This window comes from Zootoca vivipara, chromosome 1, assembly GCF_965207765.1.
Source record: "Zootoca vivipara chromosome 1, rZooViv2.hap1.1, whole genome shotgun sequence".
Classification (NCBI taxonomy): domain Eukaryota; kingdom Metazoa; phylum Chordata; class Lepidosauria; order Squamata; family Lacertidae; genus Zootoca; species Zootoca vivipara.
Genome location: NC_142582.1, coordinates 116330184 through 116353877, shown reverse-complemented (window position 1 = coordinate 116353877; position 23694 = coordinate 116330184). Strand labels below are relative to the sequence as shown.

General features: G+C 41.3%; 1 protein-coding gene across 2 annotated transcripts; it reads right to left on the bottom strand.

Annotated features, from left to right (window-relative positions):
- Nucleotides 1–1269: 1269 nt before the first annotated feature.
- On the bottom strand, nucleotides 1270–23457 carry AK7 (adenylate kinase 7). 2 transcript variants are annotated; one of them, XM_088673107.1, is made up of 19 exons: nucleotides 23221–23457; nucleotides 21364–21549; nucleotides 20238–20346; nucleotides 19312–19406; nucleotides 18840–18950; nucleotides 18054–18137; nucleotides 15639–15727; nucleotides 13954–14044; nucleotides 12547–12624; nucleotides 12018–12167; nucleotides 10998–11126; nucleotides 8751–8901; nucleotides 8381–8509; nucleotides 6050–6118; nucleotides 5615–5812; nucleotides 3788–4008; nucleotides 2172–2330; nucleotides 1980–2072; nucleotides 1270–1413 (listed from the first exon to the last, which is right to left on the bottom strand). In XM_088673107.1, exons 1-19 carry the CDS (start codon nucleotides 23323–23325, stop codon nucleotides 1375–1377), a joined length of 2286 nt encoding a protein of 761 aa, XP_088529233.1. In that variant the 5' UTR covers nucleotides 23326–23457; the 3' UTR covers nucleotides 1270–1374. The 2 variants fall into 2 exon arrangements, with proteins under 2 accessions (XP_088529233.1, XP_034962445.3); XM_035106554.3 differs by lacking the exon at nucleotides 1980–2072.
- Nucleotides 23458–23694: the final 237 nt, after the last annotated feature.

The following is a 23694-nucleotide window of genomic DNA, read 5'->3' as shown; positions in this document are numbered from 1 at the left end:
CGCCATCTTTTAAAGCGGCTTCCTCTCTCACACCTATCCCTAAGTGTAACCATAGAATATGAAGGAATGGAAGCTCAGTTGTGCTTTGTATGCACAAGGTCCCAGGTTCAGTCTCTGGCATGGGGGGGGGGGGAAGACCCTAGAGATTTCTTGCCAGTCGGTGGATGGCCACTAATAAGGTATTTATGTTCTCTTTATGCTTTCCTGTCATCTAGCTTGATGGGCCAATTGGTCTGACACAGTAAAAGGTAATTTCTGTGTTCCATAAACTAACACATGATGTTGCCATAACAAGTCAAACCACTGGTCCAGAAATGTGAAATCATGAAGAGAAGTGTCATATGGTGTGTATAAAACTGCCTGGAGTTAAGAGGGCTCCAGCCTTTCCAATATCTAGCTCAAATAGAGAATGAAGGGGTAAGCTGTATGCAACCAGATCATACTTAGACTCACTAAAACTGATGACCATTGAAATTAATGGGTCTACTTTTAGTATGACTTGGCCAGATACAACTCTCTGTGGCAATTGTCCAAGATCATAGATGGTTTAAGCATTGAGTTAAGTTCTTCTGACCAGTGAGAAATACTGCTGAATAAAGTCACATAGGATTGTACTGTATTGTAAAAAGAACTCTTAGTACGATATGAAAGGGAATTGCAAAGTCTTCATGCCCACTCCTTTTGGAGCTTAAGTACATGCTACATATAAGCTTGTGCAACCAAACCTTGATTGTTCTTTTCAGGAAAAGGGACTTTCAGATTTAGAGCAAATAAATGGTGTGGAGGGGCCCAGGTGGCGCTGTGGGTTAAACTACAGAGTCTAGGGCTTGCTGATCAGAAGGTCGGCGGTTCGAATCCCTGCAACGGGGTGAGCTCCCGTTGTTCGGTCCCAGCTCCTGCCAACCTAGCAGTTCGAAAGCACATCAAAGTGCAAGTAGATAAATAGGGACCGCTCCAGTGGGAAGGTAAACGGCGTTTCCGTGCACTGCTCTGGTTCTCCAGAAGCAGCTTTGTCATGCTGGCCACATGACCCGGAAGCTGTCTGCGGACAAATGCTGGCTCCCTTGGCCTATAGAGCGAGATGAGCGCCGCAACCCCAGAGTCGGACACGACTGGACCTAATGGTCAGGGGTCCCTTTACCTTTACCTTTAAATGGTGTGGAGACAGTGCTTAACACTTTATTGCATGTGGCTTCTTATGCTATCAGTTGTCAGAGCACTTTTGAGGGTAAGAGGATAATATGAAACAAACCACAAATTACAGGTATCTTGAACAATCATGGAACTTTTTATTCCAGTATTATTTTACAGTGATAAAGGGGATACATAATAATCTGTAACTACACCTGATAGTGCAATGAGGTTGTATACTTCTTAGTCAAATTCAGGATTATTCTTGAAGAGATATTCTGCCTGTTGATTTAAAATTCACACAAAAAAGTTACAAATTTTTCATACTGTAATATAGCTTTGTTTCTGTACATATAGCACTGAATAGTGGCTTATACTAACATCATTGTATTTATTGAAACCCTCCAAAATTGTGTGATTGTTCACCATTTTCCATTCCTGTGCACTGCTTCTTGACCGCTGGACTCATTATTGGTCTCACCCACTCAATCCGCCAGAGTGGGGACCAAAATAATAATAATAATAATAATAATAATAATAATAATAATAATAATAAAATAATAATAATATAATAATAATAATATCAGCAAACTACCCCAGGACTACAACATGTTCCTCTCCAGAAGTAGTACCCCTCGCCTAAAACCCATAATTAGAATGATATTGCAACACTATGCAGCCAGTTAGATTTGGCTATGTGACAGCGCTATTGGGGGCAAAGAAAACTGTTTGGAGGGTGAGCCAAAAAGAAGCAACTTGGAATCAACTGTAGCGCACAGTTTGATTTTTCACAGTTGAACAAATGAAGCAAATTTCAAAATCCAAGTATTTGGGCTTCAAATACTTACTGGTGAAACTGTAGGTTGCCCACAGTGACTGATGGAATAAAGGCAGGACAGTACAAAAATCTTTGTTGGGTTTATGACAACAATGTAGCATGCCTAGAATTCACAAGTATGTAATAAAAAATGGGACGTACATTTTTTTACTGTAATTGAAAAAGACAGACAGACAAATACTGGGAAAATGCATTTCCTTACCAGAAAGTCAACAGGGTCATCTGGCCTGACCATGCAGCAGTGATTCAAGCCTTGCATAAGTGTTGGCATGACATGCTTCATTAAGTAGTTTCTCAACGGAATGGACTGAGCTTCCAGAAGCTCTTGTTCTTGCCGCTTCACTTCCTCCAAACGTTTATTCTTAAAAAATGCAGAGATAAATATATATTTAGGTTATGCTTAGACAGAATACAAAACCCAAAACAAATGTAGGTCCAGGAATTTGACTTTATAAAATGCATTCCATTTTGTATTACTGGTTCTTAGTTCTTAAATTCTAAATAGATCTAAATACACATTTCTGAAATTTAACACTGCACATGCCTCAAAGAGAATGTTAACACAATAACAAATGATTGAGGTCTGCTGTGATGTTTTCTACACAAATGCCATTCCATGTGGAAAATTCCATGCCAACTGTAAGCGGATTGTTCCATGTAGCAATCACACATATATGTGGCATTCTGTGTTCTTCGTAAAAACAACAACAGATAAATGTATAATCAATCCTCATGTGTGATGAGATGGGACACACAGTTTGCATGGACTTCTGCATATGAACTTGCTGTGTGTGTAAAATGTTTGGTATGCACAACCATTGAGCTATAGTTCCTTCCCATATTCAACTATTATTTATTAGTAGCTTAATCTAAAATTTTTAAGTACTTGGAAATATATTCCAAGTACTATGGTGTACACCACAGACTGAGGTAAGTAGACACAATATTGAGAACTTTTAAAGCCCGGGGGGCAGGGTTTGAATTTTTTTGCTCCAGAAATGCCACATGAAATTTAGAATTTTATACCCCATTATTCAGCCATTCCCAGTGTGACTTACATATACAGTGGTACCTCGCTAGACGAATGCCTCACAAGATGAATTTTTCGCAAGACGAATGCGTTTTTCGATTTCAATGGAGACTTGCAAGACAAAGTTTCCTATGGTGCGCTTCACAAGACGTTTTTTTTTCATCCCATAGGGTGCCTCGCAAGACGATTTTTTTTATTCGTCTTGCAAGGCACCCTATGGGAAACCGCACTTCAATGCGTTCCTATGGGAGCCACTTCGCAAAACGAATTTTTCGCTATACGAAGCGACTCACGGGACAAATTAGTTTTGCGAGGCACCACTGTAATCAATTGTAACAAAAATAGAAGGGTACATAAGAAGGAATTGGAGACATACCTATGAGAAACAGGGTAGATATGAGGCTGCTATTTAGACCAAACCTATTCATCTCAAAATGAACTTCTGCTCTAACTTTAAATAGGAACAATCAATATAGTTATGCAATCCCGGTGCACCCCATTCATTGTGTTGCCATTGCTGCTCTTGAGTATATTTACTAGATATGCAGAAGAAAACCATCTAAAATCTTTCAGTAATCTATTACTGTTACAGTATCTCTTTGCCTGTAAAGTTACATGAGAAAAGCAGTGGCCAGTGCCTCATGTAAAGAATTCTCTCCCTCTCCTATTTTCTTCCCACCTGCAATGTGTGAATAGCCATTTGTGTGTGCCATGTTATTTTTTGGCAGAGGGTGTGTGTGTGTGAATCTCTCTATGTTAGACTTATCTAGTATCTGGGATTAATTTACCCATTCTTCCCAGTTTGCCAATTTCTGAGCCCTTTCCTCAGCTTCTTTTTGTTCCAAATCAGCCTTTTCTTTAGCTTCTCTTGCAAGGCGTTCTTCAGCTTGTTTTCGCTCAAATTCTTCCAGCTCTTCATCTGTCAAACCATAATTTCGAGGCTCGCCAATAGTTTTGATGATTTCTTTCGCTATAACTCTGTTCTCCAGACCTTCAAACTTTGATACATCTTTCAAGTATGGAGAGAGAAAATGAGGAAACTTATTAGTTACACCACAGACACAAGTTTATTTAGTTAAAATCGTTGTCCTACATTATTATCTTAAATACTGTATGACAGTAATTGGAGTTGTGATGATTCAAAGCTGGGCATTTTTTGGAAAATTGAGGCTGTTTGGAACCCTGAGTAACAGCTAGCACCTTGGGATTTACAGTCCTTATCTTGAGGCGGGTACTGAAGTCCCAGGGACACACTGCATTCTTAAGCCATGAGAGACATCTTGCGGATGAGCCTGTCATAAGGGTCCATCTCCTGATTAGTTTCTGGAAAGTTCCAACAAACCTTGAGATTGGTTGAAGAGCAAAAAGTATTCCAACCTAAACTGAACTATTATTTTCTTATTATCTTGGTGTGTGCACTACCGGTAAAATTATTGACTTATCTGAAAACAAAAAAACCCCTCTGCATTGGGTTAGAGCAGGCATGTCAAACCTGCGGCCCTCCAGATGTTTTGGCCTACAACTCCCATGATCCCTAGCTAGCAGGACCAGTGGTTGGGGAAGATGGGAATTGTAGTCCAAAACATCTGGAGGGCCGCAGGTTTGACATGCCTGGGTTAGAGGATCTTTGAATTGGTCCTCTTTTTACTATCTCAAATAAATATTGCTCCTATAGAATTCAGTGTGAGTTGTCAGAAAATTGCCCTGATTATTAGTTGCAGTACTTTGGCCTCTTGGTTCACTGAAGCTACCTTTTCAGAGATTCCCCCCTCCCTTTATCAGTGAGGGATTTCAGAAGAGAGAGAGAGAGCTATGGTGCCTCTCGTCTCTTGGTAGTTCCTTGAAGCTGGTTTCTCAAAGGTGGACTCCTGTTGCTCCAGTAATCTCAGCAGGTGGTTTAGAGAAGTTTTTGGGGACCTCCCTATCATGACAATCATGATAATAATAATAAAAATAATAGTCGTAAGACCCGAAAGAGAAAGCATGGGTGATTATCATGGCAAAAAACACTGTCTTCATATGGAGCTCACACATTCACCTCATAAGCCCATTCATCAGACAGCACGTTATATAAATCACAGTGCTCCCAAATGGCCTAAAGCTACCTCTAAGTGATTTACTTAGCCAAAAAGTATAGTCTCTTTGCTTCACATTACAGGTGTTTTATGCTTGCCAGACAGACACATCCTGGATTTTGTAGAGGGCCTGATTCAGTTTATTACCTCACAACACAGCTGAGGTTCCAGGCTGACTATAGAGGATGATATATCCTTCCTTTAATTATCTCTTGTAAACTCTCACCTGTCTAGAAAAGTGGTTCAAGAAATGGGGAACAAATAATGATCTTCCACTTGTAACTGGTATTATATAAAAGTCTAATTAAACTGACTATGACACATCTAGTTCTCTGCCCTCTTTCACTGTTAAGTTTGGTCTAAAAAAACCCCTAAAGGCATATAGCATTTTCAAAAATCAACACAAATGCATGGCCTGGCTTAAATTTCTTGGCATCTATGACGGCTGAATGATACTAGACTAATACAAAAGGTTAAATCATTGCATTGGTTATTGTAAGAGGAGGGAGATTAAGAAATTAAATGCACTTTCAACTATACCAATATACTGTGGATGTATTTCTATTTCATCAAAATAGTTGAGAACAGTTTCATCTTCTGTGTTTAACTCCCTGAAAAGATTCAGGGATCTCAAATACCGGTCCTGAGCATAATGAGTTCCAGCGACAACAGATTCAGGGAGATTCATGATTCGATTCTTCAGGAATTCATCCGAAGCATTCAAGGAAATTACATAGTCTGTGGAGGAAAACATATATGAGAATTAATCTTCTGAGAATACCACACAGTTAGTTAAGTTAGGTAGAAAACCTGCAGAAAGGGGGCTGTACTTTCAATCGGTGTCCCTTCTTTTGTTGTTAAAAATGGGATACTTTCAACCACCCTCTTATATAACCAGGACATATTTTGGTTTAAATACTTGGAACTGCCACCATCACATCTAGTTTGGCCTTAAGCAAAACAAAGCAAACTTACCAGAAATTATTATTTTGTCATAGTGATGAATTTTGCCTTTTAGATCATCCTCTTCCTCCTCATCTTCAACTTTTAAAAAAAATGCAATTAAGATGTCATGAATAGAAACTTGCACACTAAAGATTACTAAAAATGTCTAGTATCAGTCAGCAGAAATATGACTCTTCTCTTATGTTCTCTAACCATGCCTCAAACACATCCTACCCTGCAGGCTCATGGCATTTTCACAAACCATGGCATTTCCACAAGTTCGAGATATCTCTCAACCAGTTTGCTACCATGTTTATCTTAAATGAGGTCTGATCTGTTGTGTGTCGAGGCTTACCAGAAATTTACCTGAAATAACTCACAACTGACACCAGAATTATGGTTTGGTTTTTGGCAATTAATTTAGGCCACAACTTTATTTAATTACACCAATTAATCCGAGTGTTGGCTTAGGCTTTTGGTTATCCACTCGTCCTTTCTTAAGAAGGACTATCACCATCTGTCCACTGAGGACAGGACTCAACTCATCTGTCCACTTGGGACAGGACTCAATCACCTGTCCCCTTCGGACAGGACTCACCTCATCTGCCCATTTGGGGCAGGACTCACTTCAGCTGTCACCATGGGACAGGACTCACCACTGTCCGCTTGGACAGTACCCGCTCCGACTTCCTGAAGGGAAGTCAAGTGAACATACCTGGGAGAGGAGGTGGCTGAGCCCAGACATTCCCTCCTCTCTTTGCCCAAGAATGTTCCCCAAGGCTCTTACTCTTATAATTGGGCCCACCATCCCCGCCAATGGCGGGATGGTAAGGACAAGAGCGTAAGCCCCGAGATTCCTTTAACGGAATACTTCTATATGGAGCAAACGGTGGGGGGCGTAGGCATCTGGATGCCACACCCCTCTACCAACCGCTTGACCAACCAAAAGCCTAACCGCCAACCTAACAAGTTGTGACAATTTGCTAACGCAGTAGGCGAAAAACCAAGAGGCAAAGCCAATCAGCCAATTGGAAAAATTCCTACTGGCCCCTGAATACAGGCGGCCCCGAAGGCAATAGCAATGTCGTGCTAACCTGCAAGAAAAAAGGGCGGGTGGGAGGGGATTCAAACGCCAAGGCAAAGTGATTCCAAAATGGAGGGCAAGATCTTTAAAAGGGGGACCCTTCAACCAATTAAAACTTCCATATTTGCATACCCACTCCCCCATTACTCAGCATGGCCTGTGGCCTATACAAGGACCCAAACCCTATATTAAATTTCCTAGCAGCCCTACCACAATCCGCTTTATATTGGATGATATAAAGCGCTTTATGATTTTCCTCATACAAGCAGACACTCAACCACCCAAGATCCTCAGGGAGGCTCTGCAGATTCTCCCAACAAGGGTTTGTGTATATACAGCACAATAGTGCCCTCAATGCATTATAATACATTTTGGGGGTGGGGGTGGGAATCTCTGTCAGAAGGCAAAACAGAACAAGATGAGGGAGATCCATGACTGACTCTCCTGCTTCTTTAAATTTTGGCAAAAAAAATTGTAGGACGTACCATATTTTTCTGTCTATAAGACACTCCCATGTATAAGATGCCCCCTATTTTGGGGACTCAGATTTAAGAATGGGGGGGAGAGATATCCGTGTATAAGACACCCCCTAATTTTTGACATTATTTTTTAGGGGTGAAACCTAGGCTTATACATGGAAGAATACAGTAAGTTGTGAGATGACCGTTTTTGCCAAAATTTAATGAGATGGAAAATGTACTCACAGATCTCTTATTTGTTCTCGCCCTTCCTGCCCCTAGGAATAATCTTTTATTTATTTTTCATAATTTATCTCAGAGCGGGAAACAGCAGCACAGTATAAGAAACAGTCAAAATAATCAATTTAGGAGAGGGGGAACAGCAAAATAGTCTTAAATTGTTTACGCTCCCCACCTCAGAGTTGCACTTTTTGATTATATTTTCAAATATCATGATTTCTAAATCCACTTGCAAGCTACGACACTAGAGAACGGGGAAACAAAGGCGAACAATAAAAGATGTAACATAATTGCAACTCTCCAGTGTTTCCAGTGTTGCCCTTAGTGCAGAATCAGTTGTCTGTCTTGATCTTCTGGATTTTCCTAACCCTCGTATCTCTGATATATGAGCTGCTAGTAACTTAAATCCCTAGTGGTCATCAATGGAGAATAGATATTTCAAGTTATAATCATGAACACACTTGTTTCAGCATAATTCCAGTTATGATAAAAACTACTTTATTGTAAATGTGGCCACCAGCACTTGTTACATAGTGCAATGTACAGTAATGACAAATACAGTAGAGGACTCTTACTTACGATTAAAAAGATCCTTTGCCAAGTCGTAGGTCTTTGGAAACCCATCCAAAACATATCCTTGGTTCTTACAAGGCATAGACATTAGCTTTTCTTTCATGAACCTAACCACATAGCTATCATCCAGACGACCTAGATTTACAGGGAAACATTCATTATTAAATTTGCATAATCTTTTATAATTGGGAAGGTGCGACATCCTGTTTTTTTCTCCCCTCTCCCCGAATTCAGTAACAGGACACTGTATCTCATGCTGAATATTGCACTGGAAATCTCATGGACTAGGTTTAACAAGATTCAGAAGGCACGCATGCATTTCACATAAGCTGCATGCAAATAACTAGACTATCTTTTCATCGCAAACAAGATTCACCTGCATTTTGCTCCATGTTTTCTTTAACTGAATCTAATAACTCCTGGGCTTCTTCTATGTTCTCCCCTTCTTCTTCTGCCTCTTCCTCCTCTTCTTCCTCCTCTTCCACCACTTCAGGCTCTACTATCTCTTTAGGAGCAACAATTTTCTCCTAGGGATGTAATAGGAAAGAAAATGCCAGTCAAATTCTGGACTAATTTTGCCTCAGTTACATGAAAATTACAGCAACTAAGCTGAGCCACTCTGAATGGAACCGCAAACCTGCCAAAGTTATTCTAAAGCAACTTCAGCTTCGATTTCTCTTTCCTCCTATCCCATTGCACGACATTGGTTTTTTAGCTTATGGTTTCTATACCCTGTTATGTATTTGAGTTAATGAATTAATCTAAGTACTTATTGTAAACAAAAATAGGAATGGGCAAATCTGTCAATGCTAGTTTCTCTCAGTTTCTCATTGTTCTGGCCTTAACTCAGTTCTTAGGTTGTTGTTTTTTTGTTAGAACAACTCGGCAAAATAAAATTCCAGTTTATTGTTGGACAACACTGTTTTCACACATACATCAAACAGGCAAAAAAATAAAATATATATTTTTTATTGCAGCTTTGTAGACAGAAGAACAAAAAAAAGAGAAAGAAATGAAAGAAAAGCCCTTTTATCTTTGACCTTGCCATCTCATACAAACCCACTAGTTATGGTACAGCTGAAGTAGATACACAGAAAAGAAAGAGAAAGAGTTACTGGAATGCTCAGAATAAAGACTGGACTTCTTTGCACTTTCTATTTTTCATTTTTACAAGGTTGTGTTCCCCCCCCTCTCCTTTTGAGATAAATGTTTTTGACATGGTCACACCACAAGTCAAGAAATATTTCAATTTTTGCTTTTTGCTTTTTTGTTTTGTTTTTGAGGAACAGAGGGAGAGAAAGAGATTTTTTTTAAAAAAAACCCACCACACTTCAAAGCTTCATTATGGAGATCGTAATAAAATTGGTTGGCCTCGTCACAATATATACAAAAATAAAAAACTGCAAATTAAAAATACAAATTATCTTTTAAAGTTACTTTTAAGAATGCAAGCTGGGCCTTGAAGTTTTTCATGGGGGAGGAAAAGAGGCACAGTGGGGGGCAGGACCTTAACTTCTCTGCGCCCCCACCCCATCCCCAAGTGGCATAATGGGTAAAGAAGGTGGAGACCTTTCCCCACTTTCATTCCACTCAGAATTGGGAGAAGGGTTGCCCCCCGCTCTACTTGATAACAAGTGACCACAGCAAAAAGGGGGAGGGGGGAGGAAGAGGAGGGAGACATTTGGCAACAGGAGCTTCAAAGGTGAACTGGTCATGCTGGCCTTAAAAAAAATCCTTCTAAGTTTTTTGAAAAATGTGTTTTTAAAAAATTGTCTCCTAATCGTCTTCATCGGTTTTCTGCTTTTTGGGATCGCCGTCATCATCCTCAGCTGCCTGTTTCGCTGTGGGTCCCTCAGCCTCATCGTCCTCATTGCCATCTTCTTCTTCACCTTCTTCTTCATCCTCGCCAACTTCTTCTTCCTCATCTACCTCACTGTTTGCTTTCTGCTAGCTACATCTGTAATCAGTACAGTTGTTTTTAAACTAGGCTTTCACTCCTTGGGGTGGGGTCACTGCAAGTGGGTCCACAACGTCCCAAACTTTTTTTCTTTGATTTGTGCTAGGGGGCAAGGCAGAAAGGAGGAGTTTCCCAGTTCAATAACAGCACCATCATCCATATATTATACTCAAAAGCACATCTCACTAAATTCAACTACTCTCAGGTAAGTGTGCAAAGGGTTTAAGCCTAAGTTGGAAATTGATGACAGAATCAAGTCAAAATGAAGCCTGTTTCAGCACAACTAAGTTAACTTTTGGTGGACCAGGTTCATAATTGTCTATAAGGTATCTGAAATTGGATCAATATATTATCTTAAATCTACGATCCTTGTATTGATAAGGCTAAGAGCGGCACTATAGTGAAGTTCATTATTTGACAATAGGTCTGTAAATATTCTAATATTTCTACTGAAATAGTGCAGCAGAATACCATGAGTCGTTTGCTGGAGGAATAGATTATAGCAAGCATCAGAACGAGAAAGATAAAATGCACAGTCTGGAGCTATATAATGAACCGTAAACAACTTATTTTTAACTGCATCCAATGGTAATTATGTCTCCTGCCCACATTTTCCTAACAACTTTTCAGTTTATTTCCAAAACAATGAAACAGTGACCTGCTTACCAAATTTTCTATGGCTTTAGCAATTACGTCCTTTATTTTAATATGGTGCACCTTGTAATGTTTACACAGTTCTTCTGCAATGGAAGTTTTTCCTACCCCAGGAGGGCCAAGAATACAAATCTTGACGGGCTGAAAGACATGGAAATGTGTTTATTAAAATAGCTAGTCTTTGCATCCTGTGGCCAGAAGTAAAACGAATGGCAAAGGGTACAACCCTATACTCAAATATGGCCAGCTGGTGAAACGGAATATATAGTGCCACCACAACAAATATGCCAGTGGAACTGTTAATGGAAAACAATGCTGGTGTCACAAGCAGAGATATGGCAGTGGAATGGTTAAAGCGCAGGGAAAGAGGACACTAAATTGTACCTTATTCTCCTAGACTACAACCACCCTCCCTTCCATCAACAGCACTACATTAGCCTAAGACCTGGCACAAAGTATCTCTCCGCCCCCCCTCCCGATTTTAATGAAAGGAAATAGCCACTCTGCTCAGTAAGCCCTACTGAGTCCAATGAAACTTACTCCCTGCTAGCAACATCTTACAATATATAAATAAATATTAAAGGTAAAGGTAAAGGAACCCTGGATGGTTAAGTCCAGTAGAATTTGACTAGGGTAGGGGTGTGGCACTCATATCCGCTTTCAGGCCAAGGAAGCCAGTATTTGTCCACAGATGGCTTTTCTGGGTCATGACGATTGCCAGAGTGCACAGAAACGTTTAACTTCCCGCCACAGTAGTACCTATTTATCCACTCAAGCTGGCATGCTTTCAAACTGCTAGGTTGGCAGGAACTGGGACAAAGCAACGGGGAGCTCACCCCGTCACACAGATTCAAGCTGCCAACCTAACAACTGGCAAGCCCAAGAGGCTTGGTGGCTTAGACCGCAGTGCCACCCACGTCCCTCTAAAAAATAAATACTATGGTTTCCTGGGAAAGTTCACGTTTCCACTTGTAAAAGCATATATTGCACCACCTATGGATTATAAAATAACATAAAACATTATGTATTTACCAGTAAGCCTCGACTTTGCTTGTATTCCTTCACTACTTGATCAATATGCTCCACTATTCCTGCTTGAGCAACCCACTTAATGTTGAAATTCTCCTTCAAATATACAGCTTCCATTCGCAAGTTCACAAGTAATTCATCCAACTGTTCTTGCTAAAGGAAGTGCAATAATTTATTATAATGATGCACTCATCATTAGTATTTACAAATGACTTTTCAACAGAGCATTGATGAAAACAATATAAAGTGTAACACCACAATTGTAAAACTAATTAAAAATAGTAAAATATACATTAAGAGAAATGGAAAATCTCAGTTTTGAACTGCTTGGCAGAATACTTATTTATGAGTATAAAACTAGCAGTTGTTGTGACTCCCAATCCTGACCCAGTCCTGTAAACCCCTCCCCGTAAAAAAGAAAAGCAGTACAAGGCAGTCACCACAAAAGTCATATCAGGGTTCTTTAATCCATTAGCATTAAAGGATGCTGTTATCTTCTCTGGCAGAAAATATTGGAAGAATAAACAAATACCGTTAAATCTTTGTTTAGGAAAGCATTTTCTCTTGGAACCTTCTGTGTTTTTCCTGGGCCAACATTTCTGCTGATGCACTGTTAAAGAAAAATACTGGGTAAGTTTTAAACACAGCAGTAATAAATATCACACATACAGGAATAAGAATAAAAATAGCTTATTAATTGTTTTAAGCCATAAGGCCATAACAATAACAACCAATTATCGAGTAGTCAGGTGCCAACAAAAAAAGCACAGTACACCAAAAATTAATATTTGTTCAGAACTTATCCTGCAACACCGCATCGTATTCCTTTGCACAAAATTGCTGCAAATTTTGGAAGCTGTCATAGTAGACTGAGCCACCTGCTTTGCAGTTAACATATTTTTCCTATTCAGCAATGCTGCAATGGTGTAGCCCTGAGGGGGCAAGAGGATCCATTGTAGTTCCTTTTCTGTAGGTGGAGAAAGAGGTCCACATTAAGCAGAAATCTAACTTTGAATGCATCTTATGAGAGGCTGCAGAACGGTTTGTAGGTGGTTCTTCTCTAACACCAGGGCTTCAAGGTCATCAATGGAAGGTACAACTGTTAATAATAATAATAATAATAATAATAATAATAATAATAATAATAGTAATAATAATATAAACAAACCATAGAAAGAGGAAAAATGCAGACACTCCTTTCACTCTGCTGCATGAAACTGCCACAGGAAAACACTGTTCACCCACCTTCAGTTTTCCTTTCCCCTCCCTTTCAGATTGCTCTCCATGTCAACTTTGTATTACAAAGGCCAATACGAAACATTTTTAGAATAATCTCCAACAGCCCTTCTCTGACAGTTTTGTATAAGGGGTATTCACTGCCCACAAATATTGACCTGCAAATAATGATTTTTCATATAAAACTGCTTTTAGGAATTATTTCAACATAGCTTGGGAAGCTTGGTGCTCATTGCAGACCGTTAAGTTAATCGAGTAATTCATACCATAATGAAGGTGTTACACATATTCTAGTGATCAGTGTTTATCCCCAGGAATTCAGGGCTCTGCTGAATTTTGTTATGCATCCACAGCAGATTAGCCTTAATGGGGCTGGATGTGACCCACCACTCAATCCTATGCACACAGACTGATCAAGGACTAGGGCTGTATTTGTTAAATATGTCGCAGCCCTAGGTTAAGGAGACAATTAGGCAGTGTAGATGTGAGTACTGTTCTTCCTTCGATACATATTATATGGCACAAACTGGCAAGCAGTTGTTCCTGGATGGTTGGTCATAAGGGCATGTGGCTTTCAGTCTGGAAAAGGTTTCCTGCCTCTGATTTAGGACTGCAGTCCTCAATATCTGTTCCAGAGGTTCTAAGTCTTTAAGAAAGTATAATAGAGAGACACATGACAGTCAAAAGTCTTAAACTGCTTTACCTTCACTATTTCACTAAATGTTTGTATGGATTCGTCCACTGCAATAAGGTAATGAGTTCTTGGCCTATGATCTGCTATATTCTGTAACACTCTGCAGGGGAGGAATCAAAATATACAGTTGTCAGTCACTTCACTCACTCTTTAACATTAATATACAGTGGGACCTCGACTTACGAGCTCCTCAACATCCGATGTTTTTGACTTATGAGTGGAAAAAGTGGTCGCGCACTTACGATTTTCTCGACATCCGAACAGAAAACCTGTTCACGGCTAGATGCGGTTTCCTCGACTTATGAGTTTTTAGATGCGGTTTCCTCGTCTTACGATTTTTCCCCATTTCCAATGCATTCCTATGGTAAACCTATGGGAAACTCGACTTACGAAGTTTTTGACCTACGAGTGTGCATTCGGAATGGATTAAATTCATAAGTCAAGGTCCCACTGTAGAATAAATACACAGAATACAAGTACTATAATTCTTCAAACTCGGGAAGACAAGTTTAGATGATGCCTCCTTCCTTCTGCAGCTCCCTAAAAATCTGCTCTAGAGGGTTAGCATGGGAGGGGGCTACAGGAGAAAAAAGTTGGCAAAAGTTGCCTTTCCCTTAAATTTCTGGAAGCCTCCCCTGGACCTAAGTCCATTCTGTGAACGGAATGACTCCTGCAATTTGCAGAAGGGCATTTTGGATCCAACCCAGTCAGTCTAAACTAGCTGGTATTAAATGAAGATGTCCCTCACATGTCACGGCTGAGACATACCCATGCAACTGGAATATCAGGATGGCTCAACCCTTTCAAATGGAAGTTTTGCCGAGGATCTGGTTGGACTCTGCCGCAAGGGATTTGGAAGGAGCACAAATGTACAAAGGTACTCCCCCAAGCCCTCCTTAAAATGTAAGGCAGGAGACTTAAAATACAAATTATGTTGAAGGAACACAAATCAGTGGGTGTAGTTGTAGTCAGATAGCAGCTGGAGGCGGGGTATTGTATTGTTTTTATTATGTATTCCGTGTTTCTATCTTGTATTTTTATGCTGTGAACCACCCCAAGATCTTCAGATGAAGGGTGGTATGCAAATTTAATAAATGACAATAATGGCTTCTATCTCATTTTTAAGAAATTTCTCTTGCTCCATAGTGACTAACTGCAACTACCGTATTATACGTGTATGGAAGAGCCATAGTTCAATGGTGTACATGTTTTTTCATGCAAAAGGTCCCCAATTCAACACCTATTTTCTCCAGGTATGGCTGGGAAAAACTCCTGGAAAGTTATTGCCAGTCAGTGTTGACAATATTGAATAGAGGGGCCAAGGGACTGTTTAGATATATGGAAGCTTCCATGAACTTATTATTAAAAACATTAAATGAGAAAGGTAATAATACAATTTATGCAAGTTTGCCTATTGCTAAGGAAAATGAAGTCTTAGTTTATTTTACAATATTAAGCATGATTCCTTTTTAGGATGTCTCTAAAAATGAAATTAATATTTAAAAGTCATCCTTCTTGGAAACCTGAACAGACAGGCATACGTTTGGGTAACACTGATTTTCATTAAGGAAGAAGATGGAAGCTGAGATTCCTGCATTGCAGGGGGTTGGACCAGAGGACCCTTGTGTCCCTTCCCACTCTACGATACTATGATTCTAACCCTGAAGTGAAGCATGGCTAAGAAGTATACGTACGCTGCTAAGTCAACAATGTGAATGGTTGGAATAGCATTTCGTCCATCACCAAAAATTGGTATTGCTGGAGTCTCACCAAGCCAAGATAACTGAAAAAATAATTGCAGAGTATCACAAGTTGGTAACTTTAGTATTTATTATTATTATTTATTATTTATATCCCGCCCATCTGGCTGGGTTTCCCCCACCACTCTGGGCGGCTTCCAACAAAGATTAAAATACATTAAAATATCACAGATTAAAAACTTCCCTAAATAGGGCTGCCTTTAGGTGTTTTATAAATGTCAGGTAGTTGTTTATCTCCTTGACCTCCAATGGGAGGGCGTTCCACAGGGCGGGCGCCACTACCGAAAAGGCCCTCTGCCTGGTTCCCTGTAGCTTTGCTTCTCGCAGTGAGGGAACCGCCAGAAGGCCCTCGGCGCTGGATCTCAGTGTCTGGGCTAAACGATGGGGGTGGAGACACTCCTTCAGGTATACAGGACCGAGGCCGTTTAGGGCTTTAAAGGTCAGCACCAACACTTTGAATTGTGCTCGGAAATGTACTGGGAGCCAATGTAGGTCTCTTAGGACCGGTGTTATGTGGTCTCGGCGGCCACTCCCAGTCACCAGTCTAGCTGCCGCATTCTGGATTAATTGCAGTTTCCGGGTATATGCGAATGAGGAATCACTCGCTCCAGTTGCTACCTCATCAGCTAGAGGAGTCAAATTAACAACATGTTTTATAGGATCTGAGTTCTACAGCTTTGCAAGTTTTAATATACTTGCAAAAGAAAATGCAAATGAAGGTGAAAGAGTTCAACTTGATGCCTAATGACAAAGCACATGCTCCAGTGACCTGTCACCATTGATGCATCTTCACCAACACAACAGGCCACACATTTCACTGCATTTTTAGGATGCAGAACACATATATGCTAATTAACACTGAACAAATTATTTTGCAAATCTCCTTAAGCCCAGTTTGAGGGGGCCCTGAAGGACCTCTTCCTCAGTTGCTAAGCTCTGCTAAGTAGCAGTAGTCCAATTATTTGAGTCTAGCTGCCATTATAATTCCCCCAGTGCCTCTGGTGGTGTAGTGTCACTTAAGGGCACTATAGAAAATTACAATGGCAGCTAGACTCAGGTACCCAGTAGTGCTTGAAGCCAGAATATTTTAAAGGAGGGAATCAGTAATGGCTCCTGCTGGGGCCCTGGCCTTGTTTAGGGCTACTCATTGCTCCTTCATTCCGATGCTGTTTATAGTGTTTTTCCACACCTGCCATATTTTATATTTTACAGGAGGCAGATTTAGGCCATGCCACACTTGGTCACAGAAAGTCAACTTGTGAGACATGGGTACAAGTTCTGCCTCTACCATGGAGTTATTGTGTGGCACAGGGCAAGTCTCCCAAGTGCTCCATTGCAGTCCTCCTTCATAAACTAGGAATAGCAGCACACCCTCAATATTTCAAAGAAGAAAATAGGACACTCTTGGGGCACTCTTAACACCCAAATATCTGAGAATGGCAATTCCAATAACTCAGATTAAAGACGTTCTTAGAAGGCGTAACTCAAAAGTCCCCTTGGAAGACAAAATAGGGACTATTCCTGTATAAGAAGAATTGGAACATACATAATAGTGGTGGTCTACATAAGATTTGCTGACAGAGGAACACAGTAAGAATTGCAAATTAAAAATGCTCAATAAGAATAGCATAGATTCCATACAGCAACTCACTTAAATTTCCCAGCTCGAACACAGTGCTTGCCACAACATTCTCCTCTCCCTCTTATCTCTTCCCATATTTCCATGTCTACCTTTATTTCTTCCTGGGCTGGCTGTGCCTTCTTTAGTGACTGATAAGCTGGAGAACAGCCTTAATGTACCCAGTAGCAGCAACAGGAAAAGCTGATATCTACAACTCAACCATTTCAGTTCTTATGCTGTTCCTCCATCTGTTACACAGAGGGGAGAACACTGTGGGTGCATACACACCATACATTTAAAGCACATTCCCTCACCCCAGCATCCTGGGAACTGTGGTTTGTTATGAGTGCTGGGAACTGTAGCTCTGTGAGGGGCAAACCACAGTTCCTAGTTCCTTTTCTTTCTTCCAGATGCAATATGGTCAACACTGGTGTCCAGGCAGCTGGAAATCTGCACCCTGCTATATTTTAAGGAATTCTAATATCAGTGCATGGTTTTCTGAACCAGAAGCAAATCCTCTGCTAAACCTGTAAAGACCTAATGCCATTTCATTTTACTGCATAAGAACAATTTTGCTGGATCAAATCAAACATCCATCTAGTCTAGCATCTAATTCCAATAGAGGACATCTTTCCGCATGCTCACAGATTTAAGAATGTATTAAATCCACTTTTTGACAAGTCCTGCAATATTAACTCTCATCATATATTACCTTGAAATATATCTACCTTAAAGAAGTAGTGTAAAAGTTTTTCTTCAGCTCCATACTGAACACCGGAAGCAACAACATACGTATTAAATTTGCTTTTTGCCTGTTGGTAAGAATAAAAGTTATTGTTTTTTAAAAAATGAAAAACATTTTACAAACCTAAGTTAAGGGAAGTTATTGACTTTCTTATTTATTTAAACCATTTATACCCAGCCCTTCCACAACAAGTTCAAGATGACAAATAGCATAAGTCAGGAGTAAACTCTACACAAATCTGGAATGGAGTCACTAAGGTGATTGGAAGGCATCTTGTACGCCTCCTTCCAGCAACTCCTGCAACCAAGCTGGTGTCAAAATATTGCTCTGCTTTCCTTTGGTCCACATCAGTAAGGCTGAGAGTGGGGGACCTTGACATCTGGACAGCCCAGGATCTCCACACACGGCTTGCGCCCCAGGAAGGTAACTTCAGTGCTAACACAGCAGTTTCACTTCATCCCTGGGGCATACTCCATTGTCTCTCAAGGCAGACAGATGCCAACAAACCTAGGTTACAACTGCTCGGCCACCATGCAATAGTCCACTGTTAACACTGCAGGTCATAGGATTAGGTGCCAAGGATTAGGTGTTTTGCCTCCTTTCCTTATGCAGAGATGGAGATAATTCGGATTGTGGTGTTCAGAAACTGGCTGGTGCCCCCTCCAAGTCTCATAATCCATCATAAAATTTATATAATTTTGTAGCGTAGATACACTCTCCATCTTTCTTTCTAGAAACCATATAGAATTTATTTTCCATTAACACTTACGATTTTGCCAAGTTTGGTAATAGTTTTTTCAGCATTAGTGTGTTCTATAAAATTAGGATGGGGTTTTCTTCGACGATAGTCTTCTTCAGTGAAAGGTATTTCTGGATCTTCCTGGGTGGAGAGGAGTAGACACCAGAAATAAAAAGATTTCTAAAACTCTATCCTTTGATATCATTCAATTTTTATTTTGACAAAGCAAAATGATTTTTTAAAGTAAATAATTGCATTCCTAATATTAGTTAATTGAACAGTCATTGTATGGAATAGTAAGAATTAATCCCTGCTTCTTGTGCTAGAAACTATAAAAAAATGGAAATGCAGTTCAAATGGAACTGTGCTAGGCAAGTTTGAGAAATGAGCCTGCACCATACATTCTGTCAGTAAAATTTATGGAAGGCAAATAATTCAAGTGCAGGTTTACCTGCTGAGGTCAATAAATGTCAGAGGTTCCTTGACTTTTTCTACCACTCACCGGATCAAGAGGTTTGCTTCTTGCCCAGGTCATTATTGTTGAAAGCAGAATGAACACTTTCTGCTTCTCAAACTTTGATGATTCCGCTTGTATTGCTGTGTAATTACATTATAGTGTATATGTTACTTAATGTTTTTTTTAATCCTCTTACATTTTATGACAATGTTCTGCAGGCAAAATGTTTTCTTCCCCCAAATTAGGGTCAATGCTGTTGCATGCACATATCAAGACTTCTCACTTTCACCCCTGACAGCAATCCATTGTTATGCATCCAAAGATATTTCAGAAGCTATCTGAAGTTGGGAAAATGGCTTCACGGATGGTGCAAGGCTGCCTGTGAGTGGAGGAGGCTCAGAATGGGAGGTCTTACACACAATTTTGATCCAGCTTGATGGTTCAGCATGTGGATCACTATCTAAATGAATGGTTTTCAGAAAGTCTGAGATTGGTCCACACACAGCCATTTCCCATCCAATGGGAATTGCCCATGTTTACCAGGGCTCTACACCTTGGTTGATGGGATATACACAGTATATCCCAGGCAGAGTCTTTTGGATTAGGCCACAGAGATGGGCATAAACTGCATCAGAAATAGGCAAATCATCTAATTTCAAATTCAGATATTGTGCACCTGTTCAACTTGACCACACCATTTAAACCAGCACAGTCATTTGGGTGAACAGCCACCCAACATGCATGATTAAATTTGTATGTGTGAGCTAAGTCAAACTATGCTCTTCTAACAAGAGGATAAGAAACTGAGATTCCCCCAATACCACCTGGTAAGTCCAAGGCTGAGGGATTTAAACTCAGGTAGTGCCAATTTGAAGACTCAGTCTGCTGAAGCACACTAGATCTACTGCTTCACTTCCCAAAGCTGATAAATGTGCCATACCCATTTCAGATAAAGAACAAATTGTACTAACCAGTAGCTGCCCAGGTTGCTTCCTCAATCTGTTTTACATCTTCAGTGATGTTATAAATAATAATGTCACACTCTAACAGGCGAGCTAGCAGCTCTTCTCGATCAGATGTCTAAAAACAAACAAAAGCTATAAGAAGGAATTATTGTATTTCCCTCTATTTAGTAATAACTTTTATCAATCAATCCTTCATTTTTAAAGAAGAAAATCCTCTATTTTTTATCCTCTAACAATTTTAAAAGAGTGAAAGTTGGGGTTGGGGTGATGAGGATTTTTGTTTATTTGATTTATTAAAAAGGTAAAGGTAAAGGACCCCTGACCTGGACAGTTAAATCCAGTCAAAGGCAACTATGGGGTGCAGCGCTCGTTTTGCTTCAAGCCAAGGGAGCTGGCATTTGTCCACAGACTAAATCGCTTCTGGCACAACGGAACATGATGGAAACCAGAGCGCACGGAAACGCTGTTTACCTTCCCGCTGCAGCGGTACCTATTTATCTACTTGTACTGGCATGCTTTCGAACTGCTAGGTTGGTTTAGAACTACCTTTCACTCCAGGAGGATCCTGAAGGGACCTTACAGTATAATTAGATACGGCCTGCTTTTACTCCCTCCAGTATATATATTCCGTCAAAAATTCAATTTCTTATTACATCATTGTGGCTTTTATCCCCATTGCCATTTCATCCCATCTAACTTCCCTGACTGCTGGCACTTGGATATTGCACTGACTGGGTAAACTTAAGCAGTGAATAAAGGAGAGAGATAAGCAGGGTTAAGCAATAGATATAGCTGAAGGTGGCTGAGGGCTCTTCTTTTACAGTGTGAGAGATTGTAATTCACTCTAGTGATCTGACTGCTGTCTTAACCATGTTTGGAATTCTCAAAAGGTAGACTCAGGCTGTTCTCACATGGCAAATGTCAAAGCCAGGCTCTCAGTCATGATGACTGCCTTAAGTCTCATTGCTTAGCCCTAACAAACTTTAGCTAGACCTGTAGCTTTTATGTTTTACAGAATTATAGTTATCAAATGTTTACATAGCTATACAATATACTACCTTCTTTTGATTTATTGATTTCAATTCCTACCTATATCCCCAATTTTAGTAAATTAAAGAAGTGTAATACTCACTCCATATGCTTCCACAGCAAAATCTGGTTTTGTACTAGTCTCCTGTGAAAGAGTTCCCACTACTTGGTATATTCCTTCCTTTGGTTTCGGAGGTAAAAGTTCAGCAGCTGATCTACCTTCATCTTCCTCTTCCTCTTCCTCTGGTACTTCTTCCAGAGAGGCTCCAACAGTACAGCTCGCTAGATACTTGAAGTATACAAGAAATGACCAGTGAGATAGTGTGAGAGAATTCCATTCATAGTGATTTGGTAATCAGTTTCCTGTTTCATAATTGTTCTCATTTGGACATGGCTGTGAGGGCAAAATTAGGGAAGGGAGAAGAATCATGAAAGTTGCCAGAAGCTCTGTAGAAGAATGAAGGCTGGGATAGAAATGTAATAAATGTATATATTTTAAATAATCTTTAAAGTCACTCTGAGGATAGACATTTTGAAACTTCAACATGTGCAGCTGGACAATACTTTCATTAACAGGACTAAAAGGTAAAAGGTAAAGGTAAAGGACTCCTGGACGGTTAAAGGTAAAAGGGTAAAGGGACCCCTGACCATTAGGTCCAGTCGTGACCGACTCTGGGGTTGCGCGCTCATCTCGCATTATTGGCCGAGAGAGCCGGCGTATAGCTTCCAGGTCATGTGGCCAGCATGACAAAGCCACTTCTGGCGAACCAGAGCAGCACACGGAAACGCTGTTTACCTTCCCTCTGTAGCGGTCCCTATTTATCTACTTGCATTTTGACGTGCTTTCGAACTGCTAGGTTGGCAGGAGCTGGGACCAAGCAACGGGAACTCACCCCGTCACAGGGATTCGAACCGCCGACCTTCTGATCAGCAAGCCCTAGGCTCAGTGGTTTAACCCACAGCGCCACCTGGGTCCCGGACGGCGTATAGCTTCCAGGTCATGTGGCCAGCATGACAAAGCCAATAATTGTGCGGATTCAAACCGCCAACCTTCTGGATCGGCAAGCCCAAGAGGCTCAGTGGTTTAGACCACAGCACCACCCACATCTACAAAACAGCACACACGGTTTCATGTTCTTCAGCTGTGGGCTATGGGATCTGCCCACCCTCTTTCTTTTACGAACCAACGTGTTTCACGTGTGTTGCGTTTTATTTTAAACGACCAGGCATACACCTCACGTTCACTTTTTCTTACCTCCCCAAAAGCAGTTGGAAAACACACACAGGTTCTTTTTGTGTGTGTGGAGGGGAGGAAGTATTAAAAGATAAAAAATGGTTTCTTCACACATTAGATCAGCCTTTCTCAACCTTGCCCCCCCCCCCAGTGTAGTTGGGAGTACAATCCCCAATGCCTCTGAATGAATACCAGCTGTTGGAAACCACAGGTGGCGAGAGCACTCCTGCTTGCATCTGGTTTGAGTGCCAACTTGGCCCCACAACCATGGGTGCCCTGGGGGCTGTGGGTGCATGCAGTGTGCAAGCACCGAAATGTGTGGGTGCCTGGCCCCGGGGAATTTTGTGGGTGCTCTAGCACCCAGGGCCCCAGGGAGTTGGCACCTATGTTGGCCACTACGAGAACAGGATTGACCAGGTGGGCCACTGGCAGGGCCGGCCCCAAGACATTTTGACACCTGAGGCAAACCACAAAAGGGTGCCCTTCCAGGGAAGAAGGGGGTGAGTGAAGATATATATGAAGGAAGGGGGTGGGGAATAAAGAGCTACATCAGGAACTGCCGAGAACCTGCTACCCCTGGGGGTCCTGCACGCCCGAAGCGGTTGCCTCAGCTTGCCTCCTGGAGGGGGAGGCGGCCCTGTCTACCGGGGTGATCCCCTCACCGCCTTCGCTCCTCCTGTGCGCCAACCCACGGACGCTCCGCGACTATCCGCCTCCGGCCCTCACCCTCCCAATGTTCCTGCCGCCGTAGGTGTCCAAGTGGTTCAGGAAGATCCTCTGGCTCCGAATAATCTCCTCCGCCTCCGCCACTGCCTCCTCTTCCTCCGACATGGCTGCGGTTGAGAGGGAAGCACAGGGGTTGCTAGGCAACCCGGGCGCGCGCGCCGGGAAAGGGATGAAGAGGCGGGGCCTTGAGGAGAAAACAGAACGCAGAACACGAGACGGACAGGAGAGTGGGAAGCTCGGGGCGGGGCGGGAGAAAACTGGGCGTGGCTTCCTCCTCGAGGAGAGGGGGCGTGGCCAATGGAATAATGTGAAAACAAAGGCACAAATAAAGCGGACTAGCGCTTGAATGCCCAGATTGCGCGTTAACTTTTTTTCTCCCCCCCCCCTCCGTGGGTGCAGTCTCTACCGCTGCTTTAGGTTTTAGTTAGTCAGCGAAATCTGCGAGTTTAGTGCAGAAATCTAAAAACCCCTCTG